This window comes from Castor canadensis, chromosome 8, assembly GCF_047511655.1.
Source record: "Castor canadensis chromosome 8, mCasCan1.hap1v2, whole genome shotgun sequence".
In the NCBI taxonomy this organism is placed as follows: Eukaryota; Metazoa; Chordata; class Mammalia; order Rodentia; family Castoridae; genus Castor; species Castor canadensis.
The window spans coordinates 50,214,797-50,238,319 of record NC_133393.1 but is presented as its reverse complement, the minus strand read 5'-3'; the positions used below and the strand labels follow the sequence as shown (position 1 = coordinate 50,238,319).

General features: G+C 35.9%; 1 protein-coding gene across 16 annotated transcripts in view; it reads right to left on the bottom strand.

Annotated features, from left to right (window-relative positions):
• Positions 1 to 34: 34 nt before the first annotated feature.
• Prp4k (pre-mRNA processing factor kinase PRP4K) overlaps positions 35 to 23,523 on the bottom strand; it is a 34,099-nt gene continuing 10,610 nt past the window's right edge. The window contains exons 3-18 of one of the 16 annotated variants that reach the window (XR_012450779.1): positions 22,105 to 22,278; positions 21,083 to 21,238; positions 19,497 to 19,578; positions 17,869 to 18,079; positions 15,685 to 15,758; positions 13,739 to 13,829; positions 12,982 to 13,129; positions 11,307 to 11,444; positions 10,702 to 10,855; positions 7,672 to 7,786; positions 6,927 to 7,078; positions 5,552 to 5,638; positions 2,706 to 4,627; positions 2,381 to 2,453; positions 1,898 to 1,943; positions 35 to 217 (exon numbers count right to left, since the gene is read on the bottom strand). Coding sequence is in view for 1 of the 16 variants with exons in the window: in XM_074082982.1 (XP_073939083.1) it covers positions 4,424 to 4,627; positions 5,552 to 5,638; positions 6,927 to 7,078; positions 7,672 to 7,786; positions 10,702 to 10,855; positions 11,307 to 11,444; positions 12,982 to 13,129; positions 13,739 to 13,829; positions 15,685 to 15,758; positions 17,869 to 18,079; positions 19,497 to 19,578; positions 21,083 to 21,238; positions 22,105 to 22,278 (1,786 nt within the window). In the remaining 15 variants the exon portion in view is untranslated. Of the gene's footprint in view, positions 4,628 to 5,551; positions 5,639 to 6,926; positions 7,079 to 7,417; positions 7,579 to 7,671; positions 7,787 to 10,701; positions 10,856 to 11,306; positions 11,445 to 12,981; positions 13,130 to 13,738; positions 13,830 to 15,684; positions 15,759 to 17,868; positions 18,080 to 19,496; positions 19,579 to 21,082; positions 21,239 to 22,104; positions 22,279 to 23,523 lie in introns of those variants that run through there. The other 15 variants (XR_012450775.1, XR_012450777.1, XR_012450776.1 and 12 more) reach the window with 15 other exon arrangements.

Genomic DNA, 23,523 nt, shown 5'->3' with positions numbered 1-23,523 from the left:
CACTCAAAAGAAATAAAAATCAGCAGACAATATGTCACCAAGAGGAGTACTTTATTAAGCTTCCAGTAAGTCGGTTGGGAACATGTGCTGCTAAAATGCAAGTTACAATTCAAATGATACCACAAACGATTAGGATACACACTGAGAATTTTCAGAGATCAGCTTCAATATCTTGACCACTAAATGGAAAGGTTCTTCAGAAGAACAGTCCCTTACCCTATATACAGAAGGAGAAGAAAACGTAAGGATGCCACAGTATCTCAAAATAACTGAAAAAACATTTTAAAGTCAATTTAATATACATCATTGACATGTAAAAAAAGGAAATGAATCTGCTGTGAACATTTCTTTAAGGACATTCCATGTAGGAGAATGGTAAAATTCACGCTGAATATATGCTGGCACTAGGATACTATTAAGACACATACTCATGGAGCCAAATTGTTAACGGTGTCATGATAACAGAGAGATTACATATTTGACTATGGTTTCTTATCTCCAGCATTAAAAGGTCATTCCCTAAAGTTTAACCTAAGTTTTAATACATGTGATTCCTATGTCTCAATAGAGTATATTTCTATCTACACAGCTACAATTCTGCTCATGAATGATGATAAAGTACACATAAAAGCAGAACAGGAGGAATGCAAATCTGGAACAAAGCTAAGAGAACATTACATTTCACTAGCTCCACCACACACCATAAACATTTATTTTGACCTGAGTATTTTTGTTAGAAAAAAGGAATAATCACAATGGCAAGATCAAAATTACATTATCTTAAGACACAAAAATAGGAGAGAAAGTAGAGTGAAATGAGATAGCCATTGGGGAATGAAGAAATAGGATGTTGTTATTTTTTGGCAGTGCTAGGGATAGAATCCAGGCCCTTGTGCATGTAAGCACTCTACCACTGAGCTACATTCCCCAGCCCATAGGATGTTATTAATAAGGATGTAAGAGTAAATAAAAATATCAGGAGGATGTTATTTATGACAAGATACTTCCCCTGTTCAAAACCAGCTCATTTCTGATGGCCACTGAGAACAAAATCTACCCTGGTTCTATACCATTTCACAAGCCCTAGAAAAAAACTACATCTCTAAGAACTATGCTTAAGACTTTCATGAACGGTCAAGTATGAAAATCACCTGACAATCTCTTTAGCCATAAAGTATATAAAAGCCAAAACTTATGACAGATAATTACATTTGGAAACTATATAGCTAAACTATATAGCAGGTTTGCTAAGTAGGCATTCACTAAATGACCCCAATCTAACAAATGTCTCATCAAGTTCCACATTTCTGCCTCATCAAAATTACTAAATCAAATCATGTATATGTGTTCAAGGCAGTATACAGGATTTCTTTCAAACAGAATGCTAAATTTGGGAGTATGAAAAATTACAACATCACCTTTCTTATTTCCCCTAAGAAAAGTTGACAGTGGCTCTGAATATTTTGTCCATATTAAGACCACGTCTTGTTAAAAACAAAGTTACTAAAGGTTAAGTAAGAGAACAGTTTATTAGAATTGAACACTTGCCTAAAGCTAACGGTACCTTTAGATGTGTGCTACTTTGGAAGCTGCTGTTTTTCTAATAATCTTTTGGATCCAATTTTAACAACCATGTGCTATATGGGATCTCATACCCAAGAGCCTTTTATACCACTGAAGTTAACCACTACTTTTACTTAGAGGAGAGGGAAGGCAGGGAGTGGCAGGAAGCATGATAAAACACGCACTTTACAAATGAACACCACAACAGCACTACTACTCTAAATACCAAACACCAATGAAACCCAAATCATAATGCTGAAAACTAAAAAATTAGACAAAAATGGAGATTTTGTTTTGTTTTGTTTTGTTTTTTAATCTTTTATAGGACAGAAACCTTAGCTCATGTCTTCTGGTTGTCATCATCTTCCACTGAGCTGCACCTAAAACACAAAGAACAAGTAACAAGCAACTTTGTTTTTTAAAGAATAAGTAGTAGTTTTGAAGGCATGAATTGTTTCTAGTAGAACTTACTTATTAAATAATTATATAAAATGAAGCCACGAATATCATCAGAAGCATCAAAATGTTAACTATTTTGAGTGAAAATAACTACAAGACTTGAATATGCAGCATATTATCACCAAAATAAAGTAATGGTGGGAAAATCACTATCCACGTAATTAAGGTGGAGAAGCTGCACGTGTGATGCCTTATTTAAAAGGCTTCACTCTACCTGCAGATGACAATCACCTTGTATTTATTTTAGTAAGTCTAAACCGTGAAGAGACGGGGTGTAGGTTCAGGTGGCTTATTATATCATCTATCACCTTCCTGGCTGTGTAGTTCATTTCATGTCTTTAAATGGAGCAAAACCCACCAGGAGAATGCTGCTATTCTGATTTTCCATTCTTGAATGCACCAAAATGTGCATGCTTGTTGTAATTAGGTGCCTGGGTAAATAAAAAAATCCCATTTACAATGTAAAAATATTATTTAAACCCCTAAAAACTGGTAATTTTTCCATATTCCTCAGGGAGACAGGCATTAATTTTACCCCCCAGACAGAAAAGATTACATATGCTTTTGAAATTCTTTTCTACCAATAAAACATGAATTCCTTTGTGTTGCAAAGCCAAGCTGATTTACATGATTCTTAAAAAATGTGTGCTAAATGTTTATCTACACATGCTGTCAGAAATAACCTTGTTAAGAAGGTGGAGCTGGTGTCTCAGCAAATCAGACCCCTTGGAGAAGGCGTCGAATGGCCTGTGCCCCGTTTTCCTTTTCCTCTTTCCGCACCATCAAAAGGAAAAGTGAGAAAATAGCAGAAACATTAGTTAAATCCTGAATTATAACCCACAACCTACAGGAATAATCTCACTAAACTGAAAGCTGACAATATCTGTAGGATCTTGTTTTTGATGAAATAAGTATAGGACCCTAATTATCAATACAATGATAAACTTTGGCCAGCTTTACATCTTTAACAAATAATACTTTCAATTACTTTCAGGAGAAAAACAAAGGTTGCTTTTAACTATTTACAGTTTACCTGACTTACCAGCACTGAAGACAAAAACTTTTAAAAATGGCTACGAATGCCTTGTTCACAAAAGACTTTATTATCTAGTGATGCATACTGAGAACATACAGAAATCTGCATGGTCCACTTCACATGCAGTAGAACAATCTTCACTTTACAATAAGTGAGTGTCAACTGTTTTTGTTTTTGTTTTTTTGCAATAGACAACACTTTAAAGTCACATTTTTAAAGAAAAGCTTTTTTTTTTTTTTACAAAAGAAATAAAAGGTAAAGAAGCAATTACCGCTTTTAAAAAGCAGCTGCTTTGTTCAAGAGTGGAAGGTTTATGCCTGTATTGAAAGACAACATGATCACAATGAAAACAATGAACAAATGAAAAACACTTTTACCATAAAGCAGTACACTTTCAAAATGACATACAAATAGTTAAAAATTTCATTATGTTGTCTATCCTTTAAATATGAGGACTTTCAGAATCAGGCCTCAACATTTGTAATTAGTAAATGAAAACTACGCATTGTTTTTATGTCACTAGGAACTGTATTTAACAAAATGTATAGAAAGTCTATAGCAAGTTGATTTTTAGAAAAGTAAAGTTAATAAGAAACAGTACACTGAAGGCGCTCTATCCATCAAGCGCACACTCTCCAAATTTTAAATGTGATGAACAAAACAGAAATTGTAACTGCCACAGTTGCAATGCCAAAAAATAAAACAAGATCAGTTATCACACATGCAGGGAATTCTGCCACAAAGCTAATATCCCTCATTTGTCAATTATTCCAATAAAATAACATCGTAAAACACCAGTGATGTTGATGGTTTAGCTTACCTTCAGTGTACTGAATGTTGTACACAACCTGCTTTAAAAGAGGAGACCATCCCTGCAGGCAGGCTCAAGAAGGAACAGACCCCCTTCGGCACTGACTACACCAAGGGCATGCTGCTGTGGCCTGCACACACACACCTAGGAAAACGTGAATATAAACAGCATTTATGCTGGCCATTGTATCTGAAGACCAAAATGAAGCCAAGTTTGCTAAAAAACGAATCAACCACCCAGTACTACTACTCATAACAGATGCTTTTTGTCTTTTATGTGAACTGCAACCATGTACATTAGCACTGTAACTTTGTGCAGTCTTGGCAATTAAAACAGTTCTACAGTGAAATTTCACATAAGACACAAAACAGATTAACTAACATTTCTAAAAGAAATATCACCCTTGGTGTTAATTCAAATATATCATATCATGCTTCCTCAAATTTGCTGGAGAAATATATTTATAAGTTTATATACATTAATAATAAACTGCTGTGAAATTTCTTCAGTCTTTGTATTTAATTACTCAAACCCTTGGAGTTTCTTCATCTCGTTTAAATTTTTTCCTGGATGAATGCATGCTGTAGGGCCTGGTTGATGCTAATTCGTTTAGCTGGGTCCAACATCAGGATCTGGTCCAACAAGTCCTTTAGCTGGTGTACTTTTTTACGTTGGTCTTCAGGAAGTCGCTGGCACCCAATCAAGTCAGCCAACAGGTCCTTAGTTGGGTTAATGGTGCTCATGACAGTAACTTTCTCCTAAAAATAATTTTTACAATGTATATCTCTAAATAAGTTACTAAATGTATGTAAACGTAAATCAGACTGTCTTTGTCTACCAAAAATATTAATATGCACAAATACGAATATTTATATAAATAATGATCAACTATTCTCAAAACTTTTATGTGCCTTTTTCTATCCCCTACATCTTTTCAAAAACCAACAAAAGAACTTAAATTGAAAAGGCCCCCAAGTAGGCAATGAAAACGAACAATAAGACCCTGCTGCTGAGTTATACTTTCCCTACTACTACCAGGTGGCAAGAAGCAGATACGTAAATGAGTCAATGCCACAACTGTTACTGAGTGCTCAGATGAAGTTTGGGACATGATATAATGGGGGCAAACCCAAGAAATCATGAGTTTAACCTGGAGGTTTATAGAAGTTGATGCAGACTATGTTACAGCTAAAGCCTGAATACTCTTTTTTTGAAGATGAGGCAGTATAGGAGGCATAGGCTCAGGGAAGTCTATGAACAAAGGCACCAAGGTCTCCACCAGTAAGCCTGTTGGGCATGTGTGGAATGGTGGAGCTGGTAACTGCTAAAGAAGGCAGAGTTCATGTCATCGAGAAGTTACTTTGTCACTCTGGAGAACATTACCTTGTAGGAAAACAGGGAGCCAACAGGGTTGCAAGAAGAGCATAACAGATCTCTTTTCAGAAAAATCACTTCAACAGCAGTACAGAAGCCCAACCAAGTGGTCTCAAGGAAAGTTGATGTCACACGAACTCATTAGGAAAAAACCTTTAAATCCCTTAATCTTTTTCATAACCTGATGTGCTTTATTCAGGAATTGGTCAATAGCAAAAAGTAATTAAAATATTCACAGCATCATATACCACACAGTACTCAATTCATTAACAATAAAGCATTTAACGTAACACTTAAACCAGACTTACCCTCTCTGTTACTTTATCAACCTCTGTGTACATGAAGTTGAGATTTTGATCAAAATGTTGGTCTTTAAAAACACCTTTGCGAATCATCTACAAAATAAAACAGAAAAGGTTGGGTTTTGAACTACTATGAAACAGCTTTGCATAATATGCATAATATGTGTGCATAGTAATATTTTTGGTAGACAAAGACACAAATATACTATTTAGGCTCTGTGGGATTGTTTGATCCTATTCCCTTGCTCTAAAGAGTTTATTAACATCTTTAGAAAAGCTAATCCAAGCTTAGTAATATGAAATTACATTTTGCTAGACAGTGGCTTAAACCAATTATAACATCAGGTTGTGCTTTCACTATTCAAACACACACTTAAAATATCTGTTCTAAGTAAGAAAAATATTACACAGCTGAAGCCCTTTCTTTTGGTAGTTTGGGAGAAAAACCTAAAGACATTTTACAAATTAGGTTCCAATAGCCCTGGTCAGATTTCATTAAAACAAATATCAACACAGCTAACTGCTGTGTAACTTATTCTAAACAGGTCCAGTGTAACTCGGCACTGGTGAATCACACCTGTAATCCTAGCTACTTGGGAGGCTGAGATCAGGAGGACGAGGTTTGAGGGCAGTCCAGACAAGTAGTTTGTGAGCCCCATCTCCAAAATAACCAGAGCAAAATGGACTGGAGGTGTGACTCAAGTGGTAGAGCACCTGCTTTGGAAAGCAGGAAGCCCTGAGTTCAAACTTCGGTTCCACCAAAACCAAAAGCAAGCCCAATGTAATAGAATTGGGACATTTAAAAACCATAATGGCACCTGAGAAGACAAGCATATAACACATCTTTCAGGAATTCACTAAGCTGAATCTTAAAAAGGTAAGAAATGACCCTTAGACATTTTAATAAATGTTCTTCCTTCATGTTAAACAGAAACTAATGTTACAGCTGATGCATCAATGGTGAATTTCATGTTCAAAAATGTCCTATTTAGTAAATTTTCTTGGTACGAGTATCTCCAATCTTTAATAAACTGATTGTCAAGTTCCTCTTACAATACTCAATGTTCATCTCCTCTTTCTTTGACTACAAAGCACTTCCTTACATTGTAACTAACCTTATCTGCATCTTTTTTTTTCATTCTATCTCTCAAATATGTTTGCAATTCTCATCAAGAAGGATATACTCCCTTTCTGCCTGCCCACTGTTGAAAAAAAGTAGTTATCTCATTCTTTGACTAATTTAAACACCAGAAATGGGAAAGGAGCTAAGGAATCGTGGTAGCCATCAATCGGTCTCTAAAATCTTTTGTTTCACAATGAAAGTGATGATTAAGTGTCAGCAGTCCTTAGGAAACTAAGACTTGAAAAGGTAGTATCTTACCTTATTTGGCATCTTTCCTTTGAGATCCATGGCGAGCTTCAACATATGATTATTGGTTTTGCCAGGAAATAAAATTTTTCCAGTATAGAGTTCATATAAGGTACAACCTACAGACCACATATCAATACCATAGTCATAGCTTTTACCTATAACTGAAAACAAAATGGAAGTTTTAATACATGAGGACAAGAATGACTGACTATTGTTATTCCATTAATGGGGAATTAACTTAGCTTGTACTATAACCACAAATGTAATACCTTGGTTTGGCAATTAACCTCATGTTCTTTCCCACTAATTCTTAAAAGATATTCTTACAGTGAAAACCTTTAAAAATGGGGGTACAGGAGAGGACTTGAAGGGGAAAAAGAAAAAATATGTATCTTCTCTTTTTTTCATTTCACCTTTGGTGGAGGTATTTATCAACCTCAACCAAGGCAACAGGAAGAAAACCAAAGGTCCCATACAATTCATAAATATGATAATCAGACCTTGAATAATCAAGAGCAGTCTTCTAAAGTCGAGGATTTTCCACAACTGTTTGCTACTCTTGCTCGACATGATCAAGACTCCTGTCACAACTACCTTCATTCCACCTGAGGAGGATGAACTTGCTATGGTTCCCTTCCTCATGAGTGAACTCGTGCAGCTGCTAAAGTGTGATGGAAAACAGTGCTTAGATATTAAGTACGCTGCTTCCACCGCATACGATGGCCCAGGTCCAGGAGCATTTTAAAAAACTTACTAATCTCAGGAGCACGGTAAAATCTGCTGACGAGGTAAGGCGTTATGTCATTATCCGCAACGTGTGAAGCTGACCCAAAATCGCAAAGCTTTAAAATAGTTTTCGATTCATTAACCTGCAAAACATTTTTTCAAGAAAATTTAAAATAAGACAAAACATATAAAAAATTTGCTTTAAAAAGTTTTATTAATCCCAATACTGAGAACAAAAGTCACTCATTTAAAAATTTTTCTATTTATTTTATAACTCAATTTCCTAATTATGAAAAATTAAGGGCTTTAAAATATTTTATTACAGTTAGTGAAAACTTTTTTCAGGAGGAAACATGGGGTAATACCAAGTTTAATTTGAACAAACACCATTTTAGAAAAGGTGAGGTAGTAAGAGAAAAACTTCATGAGGCAAAACATCTAGAAATCCCCCCCAAACCTGAATAAACTCAAGCTACTCTCTAAAGAAACATGAAGGCATTCACTTGAACAAAGAAATCAGACTTAAGTTGACTTTCAGTTGCCAAAATTATAATGGCAAGGAAAGCAAAAAGATGATGTTTAAAAAATATTAAATCCCTCAAATATAAGGAAGGTATTAGTCAAGAAAATGCTAACTCTATCTGGTAAAGTGATAAACATGAACTCCATATTAGTCATTCGTTCTTGTGTCCTTTGTAAATACGTCCACATACACAGTAACAGTGACATCTGCTGAGAAAGGCTGGAGCTGCTCCCATGACTGCTGCCACTCATGAGTCAGAAGCATGTTCAGGATTAACAAGTGAAGATAATTCATATTCCAGAGTCCCTTCCCCCCTTCAAAAGAGACACACACAAATTCCGAGTTGGGACTTGAACTTGGCCCTCTGTTCCCACCCCAAAGAAACATAACACTTTAAATAGCCCTAACTACTCTTTAGGGGGATGTTCTAAGGCATGGTCAGTGTTGCAGACTGGACTATAGTAAATGATATATCCACAAAATTAAGCTGTATCAATTACCTCTCTTCATTTGGGGGATCAGGAAAATAAACTACTTTAAAAGTAAAAATATTCTTTCCAAGTTTTTTAAAAATACAAGCTGAATTCAACTACTTAGGAATGCAATTGCATGACCTAGAGAAAGCTCCAGAACTATTTTAAAATTAGAATTTATCAGTGGAACTCTTGAGCTCCCTAAAATAATAGCAGGTTGCCTATACTCAGATGCACTGTACTGTGTTTTGTTTTATACTTACATGGAACCAGGGTAGGTCTCATGCATGGTAAGTAGTCATTCTACCAATGAGCTTAGCCCTTCTAGGTACTATAGTTTGCTACACAATTTCTACTCCCCTTAGGAGGGAGATAGTTGTCCACAGCACTGGTGGCTGAGACCATGGGCTAAAAGCTTTGAATTTTCACTAATGAACATGCATTCTCTTTTTCTTCTTTAGGAGGGTAAAAAATTTAGATTCTAAAATCCATGTGAAAATCTACACTAGTTTAGCATTAATTCAAGGAAAATGAGGTTTAAAGCAAAAACCTGTAAGACAATGCCAATGTTTTATTCTTTAATCCCCATGGCAGCTACACAGGTGTTTGATGTGATTATACTATGTTTTAATTGTAGATATTTTACACATTATTTAATTTGGATGCTTTTTATTTTGCAATTTAAAAAGAAACAAATTTGAAGTTAAAAAGATTATGAAGCTGACCAGGCAGTTTTAAATTAATTTATAATGTTCCACTTCACTGTAATTACTCAGCAATCCTATCTCCAAGTTATAATAGAGATGCAATACAATATAAACTCAGACCACAATGAAAATGGAATGTGCCTCATCATTCATATGGTAGTCCGGAAGGAGTTATTTTAAAATAGTAAGAGACAGTAAAGAGCTTCAGGGGTCCCTAAATTCTTTCAAGAATTTATTTGGTCATAGCCTCAAACACGAGTTCCCAGTAAAGGATATGTTACAGTTTGGCTTTTCCTAAGGATCTCTCCTAGGCAAGTATTACTTGTAGGAGATCTGATATAACACACGCATTAAAAAGAAAGTGGAATGCAGAATATGTTACTGGCAAATGAGCTACGAGTTCAGTTGTGAATGTGCCTCAAACTGTGAATACTATAGAATAAGGTGAGGAAATGAGGGATGTGTGGATGCACTAATGATACTACCATGGCAATGTGTTTCCAAATTTCAAAAATGTTAGAAACATGAAATCTGCATGTTACTATACCAGAAGTCAATAACAAAAGAGAGGTCAAGACTTAAAAACAGTGCCCTCAATGTAACAACCAATCACAACTAAGCTGTACTTCTTGGGCACCACAGCTTCAAAAGCTTCAAAGAACACAGGGGGCGGAGTGGGACAGGGGAGTAAACCCCTGGGCACCTTTTAAAGTAAATCCCATACATTTGCTCAAGAGAGGATAATTTCCTTAAATATCCCTAACTCCATTAGTCTATAAAATCAGAGAACAAACAAGGGTGAATACTCCTTATTTCAAAAGAGCAAATATAGTAAAGCACTCAGGTTGATGCAATACTCTGAATTCTCAAAGAAAAAAAAAAAAGACCCACTTCTCTTCTTCACACTTCAAAAAAAAATTTTGTGGCTCAATTGCCAAATAATCTTTTTTTTTTTTTTTTTAATAGTACTAGAGTTTGAACTCAGGACCTCATGCTTGTTCAGCAGCCACTCTATCAGCCTTTTTTTTTTTTTTTTGAAGATAGGATCTTGTGAACTATTTGCCCCGGGCTGGCTCTGAACCTTAATCCTCCTGATCTCTGCCTCCCGAGTAGTTAGGATTATAAGTGTGAGCCACTGGCACCTGACTCAAAAAATTTTTTTAAATCTTAAAAATTGATGAAGTCATTCATAATGGGTTAATATAAATTACGCTACGAAGTAATTTCTGAAACAATACGGCAATCATCCTATTACTAGGATTATTACTGCTAGTAATTCTTATTAGCAATACTAATAACATGTCCGTTCTTACTAATACGGACATGAAGGTGGCCTGGTTGCATAACTTACTTACCAAGATATTGTCTGGTTTGATATCTGCATGGAGGATATTGCATCTCTTAAGGAGTTTCAATGCCAGGAACAACTGCTGACTGTAAGATCTTACAGCTTTAATATGAAGACCAACATCCTTACCATATTTTTTTAATACCTCTCGTAAATTCATACTTTTAGGAGAGAAAAAAATAAAAAGAGGTCAAAATGGAATATACAAAGCAAAAACGTTTTCTTAACATAAAGTATTAGCTGCAAAATATAATTTACAACAAAAACATTATTTGAGAATCCTGTTCCCCAATATTTGATAAGTTACACTGAAATGAGAGCATATCAAAAAGGAAGAGATGCATGGTAAAACTCCTTATTGGTTGGGATGGAGTCTTGCTAACTTTTTTGCCCAGGCTGGTCTAAAACCTCAATCCTCCCAATCTCCACCTCCCAAGTAACTGGGATTATAGACACAGAAACATGCCTGGTTGTAAAGAAGTGAACTCTAAACCCAAACTTAAAAAAAACTAATCAAATACCCAGAACACTTGTCACTGTATTTATCCAGAATGAGTTGGTAGAGATAAAGTAACTATAATTTCTGTTTTTGTACAAGTTTTGTCACTGTACCTGAGAGGCTCAAATACGAGACAGAGATGTTGCTTATGATAAAAGTGTCTAAAGAGTCGCAGACAATGAAATTTGTCATCAGGATCAGCATCATTAAGTTTTTTCAAGAACTCTAGTTCTTTTAAACCAGTCTTTTGCCTGCAATTAAAAAGAAAATTAGGCCCAAACTAAACATATACATAATTTAGGAAAGTAAGATCTGCTAGACCCAATCTGGTGTATCAGTTGACATATGGCAGTACGTAGGTGTTTCTTTATTTTGAGACACGGTATCACTATGTAGCCCAGGCTGACCTGGAACTCAAGATCCTCCTACCTCAGCTTCCCAAATTCTGGGATTACAGGCTTCATGCCTGGCTAGTTTCTATTCTTTTTAAATACTAATCAGTTCCTAAAGGAATAAGCCTTTGTATCATTCAAGTAAGTTTATACTTAGCCTAGTATTTACATGGATAGAATTAATTTAAAAAAACAATCACTAAATAAATAATTCAAACTCATCTTGCATAAAGGGAGATCTTGCACATTTTATCTCAAAATGTCTTGGTAAGATTATTTTTTAAACAAAATGGAACCATGCTGTAGCCTAGTCTTGGTTCTTTTAAGAATTTAGTAATGAACATCTAAGTTTTAGAATTTAGTTATCTCATAAAAATACGATTATAATTTGTCAGTAAGCTACATTTTATATGCAAAAGGTGGGAATTCTCACCAAAACAAAAATCTAAGGAGCGCAAATAATACTTGAGTAAAAATACTTCAATATGTAATACTTTTAACATTTCAAAACTAGCTGAAGTTGACTTTTAACACCAGCTCAGTGTGTACGGATTATGTATTAAAACATGTGAGTATGGCAATGACCTATTCTATTAAAGGAAAAAGGGAGGAGTAAACACAAGATACATATAAATCCCATCATTAGCTACTAAAGTGGATTTTTTTTCTGTCAGCTACCTTATATCCAGATAGCCACACCTACCTGTGGTCTTGAGTTCTCAAGATTTTCACAACAAAAGATGGTATAACATAAACAGCAGAAGGAAGGCATCTAAGTTTATAGTAGTGCACAGTAGAGCAGGGACTTAATGACTCATATTATCAGCCTGTGGTTCTAGTACTTTACACATAAGACATGGTTGTAAATTAAAAGTTCAAAATAAAAAAAAGAAGCATTTCTGCTACTTTATAAATGCAATACTTGTTTTACAGAGTGTCACTTTTTTTTTTTTTTTTTGCAGTACTGGGGTTGAACTCAGGGCCTTGAGCCATACCACAAGCCCTTTCTGTTTTATTTTTGACATAGGGTCTCATTTTAGGCCAGGCTGACCTGGATTACGATCTTCCCTATTTGTGCTCGGAGAACAGGCACACAAAACCATGCCCAGAAATTGGTTGATATGGGGTGTAACTTTTTGGTTGGCTGGACTTGAACCATGATTCTTCTTGTCTCAGCTTCCTGACTAGCTGGGACAGATGTGAGCCACTGCACCCAGCAAAGTGTGTCATTCAAAAATGATATTTAAAAAAATTCATTTGTAGGGATGGGAATGTGGTTCAAGTGGTAGAGCCCTTGCCTTGTAAGCATGAAGCTCTGAGTTCGAACCCCAGTACTCCCAAAATTTTTTTTCATTTTATCTGTTATGAAATTTCAGCTTTTGTCTCCTGAACTTACATGAGCTCATTGTTTCTGATGATCTTTACAGCCACTTCTTGGTTGGCTCTTGCATTATCTCTGGCTCGTACAACATTGCTGAATACACCTTGCCCAGTGTAGCCGTATACATTATAACGCTTATCTAGGACTTCACCTATGTTCACACCTAGAAAAAGCAAATTGAAAAATTAAAAGTCTGACTGTAAAATAGAATCAAAGTAGGAAACAGAGCAGTCAGTTAGAAATTGTGTCAGATCTCTACTATGTAGTTTTCTAGATACAATGGCGATAAAGCCATGCCTGTATTGGTCACTCTTTCAGAATGTGGTAGAAGCTACATGCCCATTTCTGACAACTGTAAGAATTCCTGTGGTTCTATCAAGTGCTAACAATTTTAACACTGAGCAGGGAAGAAATGTGCTCACAAAAGTGTTTCCAGTTGTAGTCCTGTATGATAAATAGGGCTTGACTGGAATCCAAAGCTCTTTGTATGTTGTATTTCTTGGCTTCAGAACAAGATGAGCAAGTGATGCAATTTTTTCCTTCTGGAGGACTATCACATGGTTGAAAATTACACACAAATTTAGGTGGTACATCAAGTATACCTCACTTCAACCTGATGCTTCTAGGCTGCTTACCAGAAGACAATGAGTTTCATGCAGTGGCTGGATATGGCAATGTATCAGAGCTCTCCAACCACAGGTGAATGCACTGAGCAATATGCTTTTATAGTGTTACAAAGAACTCTAAAGTGAGTTAAGAATTGTGAACTTACGATAATAGCCTTCTGCATCCGTCCAGTTATCTCTGAGGTTGGGATTCTCTTTGAAATCTTTTCCAATGCCAGCAGCACGAAGACGAGCACTCTAAAATTAAGGAATGAGTTCTTTACCAACTAATCAGACATTAAAAGCACTTCCTTTATCCCAAAAAAGGGCATTAAAAAAAAAAAACTAGCATTTTATTCCAAATTAGTAAATGATTACTATCTCTCAAGTAAATGAAATATAGCTGAAATGTGATTATCAAAGTCTCTTATATCACAAGAACACTTGGGGAAACAATTTAATGAGTTATCTTTGGAAACTTGAGTATGATTAAGGCATTGTAAATGAAAATAAAAACTCAAAATGAGATCTGGTTTTCTTTAGCTGATAATACAGATTGGGACAAAAACTACAGACCGGCACTAAGTTAACAACCAGTGTCCAACTCTCGCCTAACAATTTTCACCATTTCTTTCACTGCCCTGTCCACATAGTCATTTGGACTCTTCCCATATACACATGAAACATAGTGACATTCACTGGCTGCACTAGTTGAGTCTGTGTGAAAAATTAAAAAATAAGAATGTCTACTACTTGACAGAATCTTTATTGCAAATTACTCTGGATTACCCAAAAGATCCTTCAACAATGCTCTAGTTTGGATATTAAATGTATCTTTCCCAAAAGTGCATGTGATAAAGGCCTGATCCCCAGGATTATGTGACTGGGAGGTGGTAGAATGTTTTCAAGATGTGATGCCTACTGGAATGTGTTTAGATCACTGGGGATGTGCCCTTGAAGGGAACTGTGGTGGTACCGTAGACCCTCTTCAACTCTTTATCCTTCCTGGCCACGAGAGAGCAGTTTTGCTCCCCAACATTCCTGCCATGATGTGCTGCCTTATCACAGGCCCAAAGAAACAGGGTCAACTGATTAAAGAACAGAGCCATTCCTCTTTACAAGTTGACTATATGAGGTATTTTGTTGTAGTAACGGAAAGCTGACCCACACAAATATCATCCAGGCAAATGACAGGTGCTGATACTTCGAATGGTTAAACAGTCATCTTGCCCCCCAACCCCTTTTTTTTGTGGTACTGGGGATTGAACCCAGGGCCTCATGTATGTTGGGCAAGTGCTTTACAACTTGAGCTACATTTCAAGCCCTAGCCTCTCTTAGCCTGTCTACTTTTTGGTGCTGCAGTTGCACACTATGTAACATACCAAAGATCACTTGAGCTAATTACTAATGCACTAACTGCTCACCCTACCCCACTTTTATCTTCCACGTTATGCTCATCCTCCTGATAGTCTCTTACCAAAGCATCGTATTTCTCATGTTCCAAAAATGGCTTTGTTTCAATGCATTTATAGTTTAAGACACTTTCAACTAAAGGCACTGATAAATCATTAAAGAAAAATATAGCTGATTGAACAAAATTTCTTAATCCATTCCTTGTAACATTTCAACTCTTCAATGACTACTACTCTAAGTCTCCACATCCTATAGTCTCAGACTACCTGTAAAACAGAAGCCTAAAGCAAACTCTATTCTAATAAAAGCCTGGAAAAACACAGGCATCGCCTTATCTTACCCCATTACCAAATGCATGTATACATCCTTATATATACACACACATGCAGAAATAACTACAGGTTTAAGTCAGCTGGTGGGTGAGTGATTTTCATGAGGCTCTCAGGTTGTTCTTCTGAACCTGTAGAGTTAGATAGTTGAATAGTTCTTTCATTACTCTGATTCAGCAATCCTACTTGTAGGGAACTATCCCAAACCACAGTGGCCAAATATTAAAAATGATGTAATGTACTACAAATGTAGTATAATGGTTTCCAGATACTGTTCATCCAGACTGTTATGTTTATTTCTCTCCTATGTATACGTATATACGTTTGTCACATACTTTCTCCTGTTTATTAGTTGATTTTAAATGACTTACATCAAAATATGCAGCAAACATATCATCAGACTCTGTAAACATATCAGGTGCTAACAGCTTCTTTTGAGATGAACCTTAAAGGAAATGTACATTAATATTTGAAAAATTAAGAAATACATATTAAAACACAAGTCATAGAAAAGCTAGCAACAGTAATTTAAACTTCTTTTCCTTCTTGCACATTAATTTTCACTTCATTACACTTTATATTCTACTTTTTGTGCCATAAATCTCAAGGGGAACTGAATTTAGTGGTACATACCCAGAATCCCAACACTCGGGAGGCTAAGACCAGATGATTGTTTTTGATACCAACCTGAGTCACAAAGTTGAGTTCAAGGTCAGCTTGGAGTACACACTCTCTCAAAAACCAAACCAAACCAAAATCTCCAAGCGGAAAGGGATAAAGGAGAATGACAGAGGGAGGTGAATCTAGGATACACTCTAAGCACATACATAAATGTCACAACTAATATATGCTAATAAAAAAATATATATACATATATATAAAACCCTTCAAAAGCCAAACCTCTGGCTTAGAGTACATAGACCCTCTCAAAATCAAGTCTCAAAGGGTTTCTGTATATATACTCCCCCCCAATATCTATCTGTATATACTTCTCTCCTAAAATGTCTAAAAATCCTATAGAAAACTGGGCAAAAAGTAAGTTAAAAAAATGCATAGCTGTTCACATGTAAACACATACCAGTATCACAGTAAGGGAAGTGCAAATTAGCACTACAATATCATTTCTCACCTATGATACTGGCTAAAAATCTAAAGGTATGGCAATACCTTGTTAGTAAGGCTCTGGATAAATAAGCACTCAGACATGGCTACGGGATGGTAGAATTATACGGATCTTGTAGAGAGAATTTAGCAACATATAGCATAAACACATATTCTTTCACTATTCTGAATGAGCAATCCTACTTGTGGGGAACTATCCCAAAACACAGTGGCCAAGTATTAAAAATGATATAATATACAATTATATTAGTTTTCAATGGAGAGCCAAAATCTGGACACAATCCACATATCCACTGTCAGATGACAGTAGAACGAAATGAGGAAGATTATACTGACATGGGTGTGTACAGTATGCCACTGTGTGTGTGTGTGTGTGTGTGTGTGTGTGTGTGTGTGTGTGTATGTAGAGACTAAAACATATGCATCACAATAAATACCTTAGTAATTAAAGAAATCAAAAAAATATAATTCCTAAAGGTAAAAAGAGTAAATGGCTGAGCTGGGTGTGGTGGCACCCAGCAGGCAGATCACCAATATCACCAGTTTGAGGCAGCCTAGGCTACAGGAGACCTTCTCAAAAAAAAAAAAAAAAAAAAAAAGGGTGGAGGGAGGGGGAGGGATGGGAAAGACAAATCTATCAAACTGGTACTATGACCATACAGACAACTATTTTAACTGATTTTAAAACACAGAATTATGACTCTATACCTTAGGATGTGTTCTAAGGACAGAAGGAACCATTGAAATTTTGAGTGGCATTTAGTAATTTAATAATGAGAAACCATACTAATGTCTCATGTGTAGAAAAGTTTGAGTAATAATAACCTGTAACTGTGTTATTAGGAATCAAGTTTTTCACTGTAAGAAAAAAAGAGTCAGAAATATCAAAGTGCCTACCTACCGAGACTGAGCCAAATCTAGGCCACTACTTCTTTGGAGATGACCTGTTTTTACATTTTTAGTGTTTTATTGGGGGGGCGGGAGGGGGGAATCGAAGAACACTTTGTGACAAATAGAAAATATTTGAAATTCAAATCTCAGTGCCCACAAAGAATTTTTTTTGAACATAGTATGTTCACTGATTGGTGTATCGTCTGTGACCAAGTTCTAAACCACAACAGCAGAGTTCACTATATGCAACAGAGACGGAAAAAGAGTCTGAAATAATTTGTATGGGGTAACATTTACTACTTAACTCTGTAAACAAAGTTTGCTGGTCTCTGTCATAGAAAGAATGCTCTTAGATCCATTTATATAGAATATTCAGTAGGGCACACTTAGTATTATACTACTGTACTATTAGCAGGAACAAAATTACTATTTCCTCTTATTCTCCCCCTAACCCTAATCTCACTTCAAATGAAGTCTCTCATTATAAAACCATACAGTTAAAATTCAGATAAAAGCATGGCCAGGACAAAAGTCTATCTTACCATTATTCTGTTCAACTGTCATTAGATTATGCTTGGCTTTTACTGAGGCCTCAAACGTATCGACATTTTCTCGTTCATACTCCTTAACATCAGCAGCTACCCGTTCTAGGATGTCATCTGGAGAAGGTGACCGTGTTCTGGTACTGCTTTGGGGGCTGCTTGGTTCAGATGGCACCGACATATTGCTATCTTCAGCAAGATATTTATATTTCTGTAATGACAATACATCATTTTCACAAAATCAGATGCTATCTGAATATACTGATTTGCTAACAACTGCTGTATTGGAAAGTTAGAGGTCAATGTAAACCACCAAAAAAGGTACTGACACTTTGGTTTAATGAGGTCCATAATCCCTTATGTAGCTTCAAAATTCACAAAATTCTGCAAAAGTTTTACTACGTTTGGTGACATTAATCAGGTGGCAAAACATGAGATGTTGTTTATCATCGTATTTATCCCAAGTGATTAGTAAGTACATTTCACCATAGGCATACTAATGTGTGATTACAGGGTCTGCTTCAGATCCCACTGTTGGCGCCAACTACGTGGCTAATAAGGGACCATATTACCTTTCTAAATTCAAAACTGAGTTCTGAAGCACATCTGGCTCCAAGAGTTGGAGCTGAGGGATTGTGGACCTGGGCGAGGACAAAAAAAGATTCAACCAAGTTTTTAGGGGTATCAGTTTAATAACAGTTTTACCAGTATCCCAGAAAAACCTTCCAGTTTTATCCTACTTCCTCCAGTGACACAAGTTTTTTCCTTTGCTTTGACATGCTTTAGGGTTTGCAATGTTCCTTATGGTGAGCTGCCATGGCTGTTCTTTCCTTTGTCTTCCATCCTTTGAGAGAAGGCACTTTATAGGTACAGCCAGACACAAGGAACCCAGTGTCTATGCATGGATTTATGTCAGGACACTCAAAGAAGGAGCTGATAATCTTCTAAGCAGCAAACTTCATCACTAAATGACTTTATCAAAACCTGTATGTAACACTTTTCCACATCCAATTTTCTTTATAACCTAACTCTGAACTAGCTTGGAAGCTCTTTTTCAAATGCTTTACTTCAACTACATTTGACACTAAAATGTTTGTTTTTCTGTATTAGTTTCGAAGCTTCAGACCTTACATTCATATGCATTTGAGTTTTGTTCAAGGTGAGAGACAGGGGTCTAATTTTAGTTCTCTGCATGTAGATAACCAGTTTTCTCAGCACTATTTGTTGAAGAAGCTGTCTTTTCTCCAGTGTGTATTTTTCATTTGTCAAAAATCAGATGGCAGCAGCTAACAGGCATAATTTTTTTTTTTGCTACATACAATTCCTCCCATTTATTCTATACTTATTTATGAGATTTTTTTCATGTTCATTTCTCATAGCTAACAAAAGAATCTTATATCACAATTCTACGTGTAACAACAGGCAGGCAACGTGTCAGTTTTAATAACTAAAAGAAACCACCATCTGTTCAAGTCTCACAAATTTTATATATTCACTCCTTTCCTAAAAACCTGGTCAGCTGTCACTAGATCATTTCTCAGAGTAAAAAAAACAACATAACTTTATTTTACTAGAATAGTGATCATATAAGAAGGAAATTGATTTTTTTTTTAACTGAAATCACACACCTGAACAATTGCCTGCCTTTGTATTCTTCTCTGTTCTATTAGGGCTTCCTCATCTTCTTCCTCCACATCAAAATCTTCAAGGCTATAAAAAAAAAAAATTTCAAGTGTTCTTAGAGATTCTAAAACTGTAACTTACACATCTTAAAACTAAAGGCTGGAAATTAGGTCACCGTTAACCCAGAACAAAATTCTTAAGTCATGTTACTTGTTAAGCTGTCTCAGGTGCCTGATTGGATCCTGGTAATTTACTCTTCCTGTTTTCTTCTCACCTACTTCACAGCACCAAAACTGGGGACACACAAATATCTCTTAACTATTAAGAAGTCACCTCTGGCACCTTCATGACCTTAGTTATTTTACTCTTACCTTTGTTTTCTCACTTATAAAATGAAAGGGCTGAGACAGGTAAGTTAGTTGTTTCTTTTTCTGGGCACAGAACCTATGAAAACTATTAGTCCCTTCTCCATCAAAAATGCACATACAGACATTTGCATATCACCTAAGGGGAATGTGGCTCTTATCTTCAAATACTGCCCTTGATTCTCCTTCTACTTGTCCCAGATTTCCTCAGTTTTTATGACAATCTCAGTACACCCTATCTGCTGAATATTCACTCAGCAACATAAGCCAACTGCACTATCAGGATCTACATAGACAACCCTTTACTACCCAACTTTCTTAGTCATGAAGCTTTAATCAGGCATTCTTGACCTTAATGTTACTGACTTTTTGGTATGGTTTCTTCTCTTCTTTCTCTTTTTGGTGGGACTGGAGATTTGAACTCAGGGCTTCATGTTTTCAAAGCACAGGTGCTCTACCGCTTGAGCTGTACCTCTAGTCCATTTTGTTCTGGTTATTTTGAAGAAAAGTCTTGTGAACTATTTGCCCTGGGTTGGCCTCAAACTGCAATCCTCCAGATTTCACCCTCCCGGGAGAGAAGATTACAGACGTGAACTACTGGTGCCCAGCTGGATACTTTCTTGTGTGGATTTAGCCTGTGCATTGTAGGATGCGTTACTTCTGGCCTTCTGCCACTAGATGATAATCACAAATGTCTTTCAGACACTGTCAAAATGTCTGCTGGGAGGCAAACATCCCTCTGTTGAGAATTACTAAGCTAGTTTTATTTTTGAGATATTCCATTTAGCAAGTTTGCATTTTAAAACCTTTTCTAATGTTTTATTAGTCACTAAAATGTTCTCTATTTTCAGATCATAGCAGGTATACTTACCACCAGCATATAACATTAGTCATAAATTGAAAAGTCTAAACTTTGTACATAAATCTCATCCCCCTAACTGGTAATCTAGACCGACAGGACTAATGAACATATCTGTAGTAATACAAATAAAGAGAAGGCTCATGACAAAATGATGGCCCAATATTCACTTTAACCAAAGCAGAGGTCTCTAAATTCAGAAAAGCACTACCTCTGCCATAATCATACTCAAGAATCACAAAAGATTAACTAAGGACCAAATTACTAGATTCACTTAATCAAATATGGTGGAAATTATTTTAACATTTCCAGTCAAACTATTTCTCTAAACTGGAAAAATAAAATTATGGGAAAGCTTCATTCTTACTTATCATCAGATGAAGACTCTTGCTCAACTTTCATTCCTTCAGAAAGACTTCCTTTAAATTTATCTTCCTTTACTTTGCTTCTGCTCCTTCGTCTACGACCACCCCGTGATCGAGACCTTCTTCTTAAGCGTGATCTACTCCTCCGACCTCTGTCCCTATTTGAAGGAAAAAAAGGACAGATACACATTTTTTAAAATATCAAAATGGGAGTAAGGACATATGTGCAGGTGAGGGGGTATGAGGAAACTGTAATTTCTAAGCAGATGACCTGTACTTTTTTGAGCAAATATTGTGAATCCCAAATTGCTTTTAAAGAACAGTTAAAAAAATAAAAAGGTAAGTTGGGTGTGTTATATACCTACACTCTTAGCACTTGTGAGGCTGAGGCAGGAGGATCACAAGTTAGATGCCAGCCTCTGCTACATATCAAGACCCTGTCTCAAAAAGCCAGAAAAAAAAAGACACTTAAAATAAGTAAAAGTAATACAGTATCAAAAAGACTGAATAAGTAGCTAAAGGTAAGTAAAATATAGCTACCATTCTTACCAATTTTAAACTAAAAAATGTTTCTCATGAATATGGATTTGAACATAGGTCAAATTAAGAATCTACTATTACTTTATTTTTTCCCTTAGGTACTAAGGACTGAACCAGGGCCTTACAATTATAAAATGACAAGAAACTAGGCTACTTATTTACTACCCTATGATTTTGCTAGTTAAAAAAAAAACCCTTTAAGCCTAGGTTATTTAGGATTTACCTGATATGCAGAATAAAGGTCTACTTCTAAATATTGACTTTTTAATAAGCAATGATTTATATAAATTTGAAGGAAAACTATATTGAAGGAAGATCTACATGTGAGAAATATTACATACTGGCAGAAGGAAACTGGATTCACAGCTAAAGTTTTTCAGAAAAAAATGATCTATAGGAAAACCTACCAACTGAGCTAACTGGAGGTTCAAACACATTCAAAGGTTAGTGAATAAAAAAGGTAACATTTATAATTCATCTTTACCTTCTCCGAGGAGACCTGCTTCTTCTTCTTGGAGACCTGCTACGTCTTAGTGGGGAACGAGACCTCCTTCTAATGGGAGATCTACTTCTTCTTCGGGTTGGAGACCACCTATTGATAGGGCTGGCATCTTTTGATCTTTCCCTTCTACTGAGGATATCATCTCGAGGTCGTGTTCTTAAGGGGAGCAAATACAGGTTAATAGAAAAATAAACCAAATCATCAAAGAATATGTTCTACATGTAAAGAACATCTTAAGAAAAGACACACTAACCTAATGATAGTAAAACACTGGTTAGTTTATATTGAGATAACTAACATTTTGGTACTATAGTGAGCATACAATAAAAGTATTTCCAATGGCCTCAGAACCTGAAGCATTAAAGGCTATTTATAGTTAAAGAGCTACTGATTCTAGTTTCAGATAAACTTAAACAAAACTTGCTCAAGTGAGTAGTAATATTCTGTTTCCTCAGTTGGAGATTCTTTCAATATTGTGCAGAAATGTCTGTGTAAACACCTTATTTTTAGTGTCCATTAAGTTTAACAAAATTACAATCAACGTTAATCTCAGAATTGGGAAAGTCTCTTGGCCTCTTCTATTCAAAATTAACTTCGCAACAACTGTGTGATAAGTTCCTCCCAATGAGTTTATTCTTGTTTTCAAATGACTTTATTCTTGTTTAATGTGATATCTGCATTACCAAAGGCTTTTTTACAACTTAATTTTTAAAAAAGGTTTTGAACATTTCTTAATGCTGTTTGAAATTTGGATAGGGCTACTACATCCCAACAGTCAAGACAACAAGTTTGTCTCCATAATTAAACAGAAACACAACAATTTTTCAACTTGATAAAAATACATCCTGGCTTACATGATGGATATGATATACAGAACCTAAAAGAATCTTTTTCTATTTAGTCAAAATAAACAACTTACACTTTATAGTACTTTTTGGCAGGGCCACATGAGAAATTTGTCTTCTTTTTTTGGTGGCACCAGGCTTTGAACTCAGAGCTTCATGCTTGCTAGGCAGATGCTCTTACCCCTTGAACCACTCTGCTAACCATTTTTTTGTGATGGGTTTTTTGAAATAGGGTCTCAAGAACTATTTGCCTGAGGCTGACTTCGAACCTCAACCTTCCTATTATCTCTGCCTTCTGAGTATCTAGTATTATAGGTGTGAGCCACCGGTGTCCAGCTGAGAAAATCTTTTTGAAATATAATACACTTACAAGCATACTCTTTTCAAAGACTGGATGAAAACTGAAAATATAAAGTAAGAGTGTAGAAGGAACTGAATATTATTTGCTTAAATGCCATCGAAATGCTAAGAAATTTAGAAATTTAGAATGACAAAATGGGCTGGTGAAGTGGCTCAAGTGGTAGAGCACCTGCCTAGCAAGTGTGAGGTTCTGGGT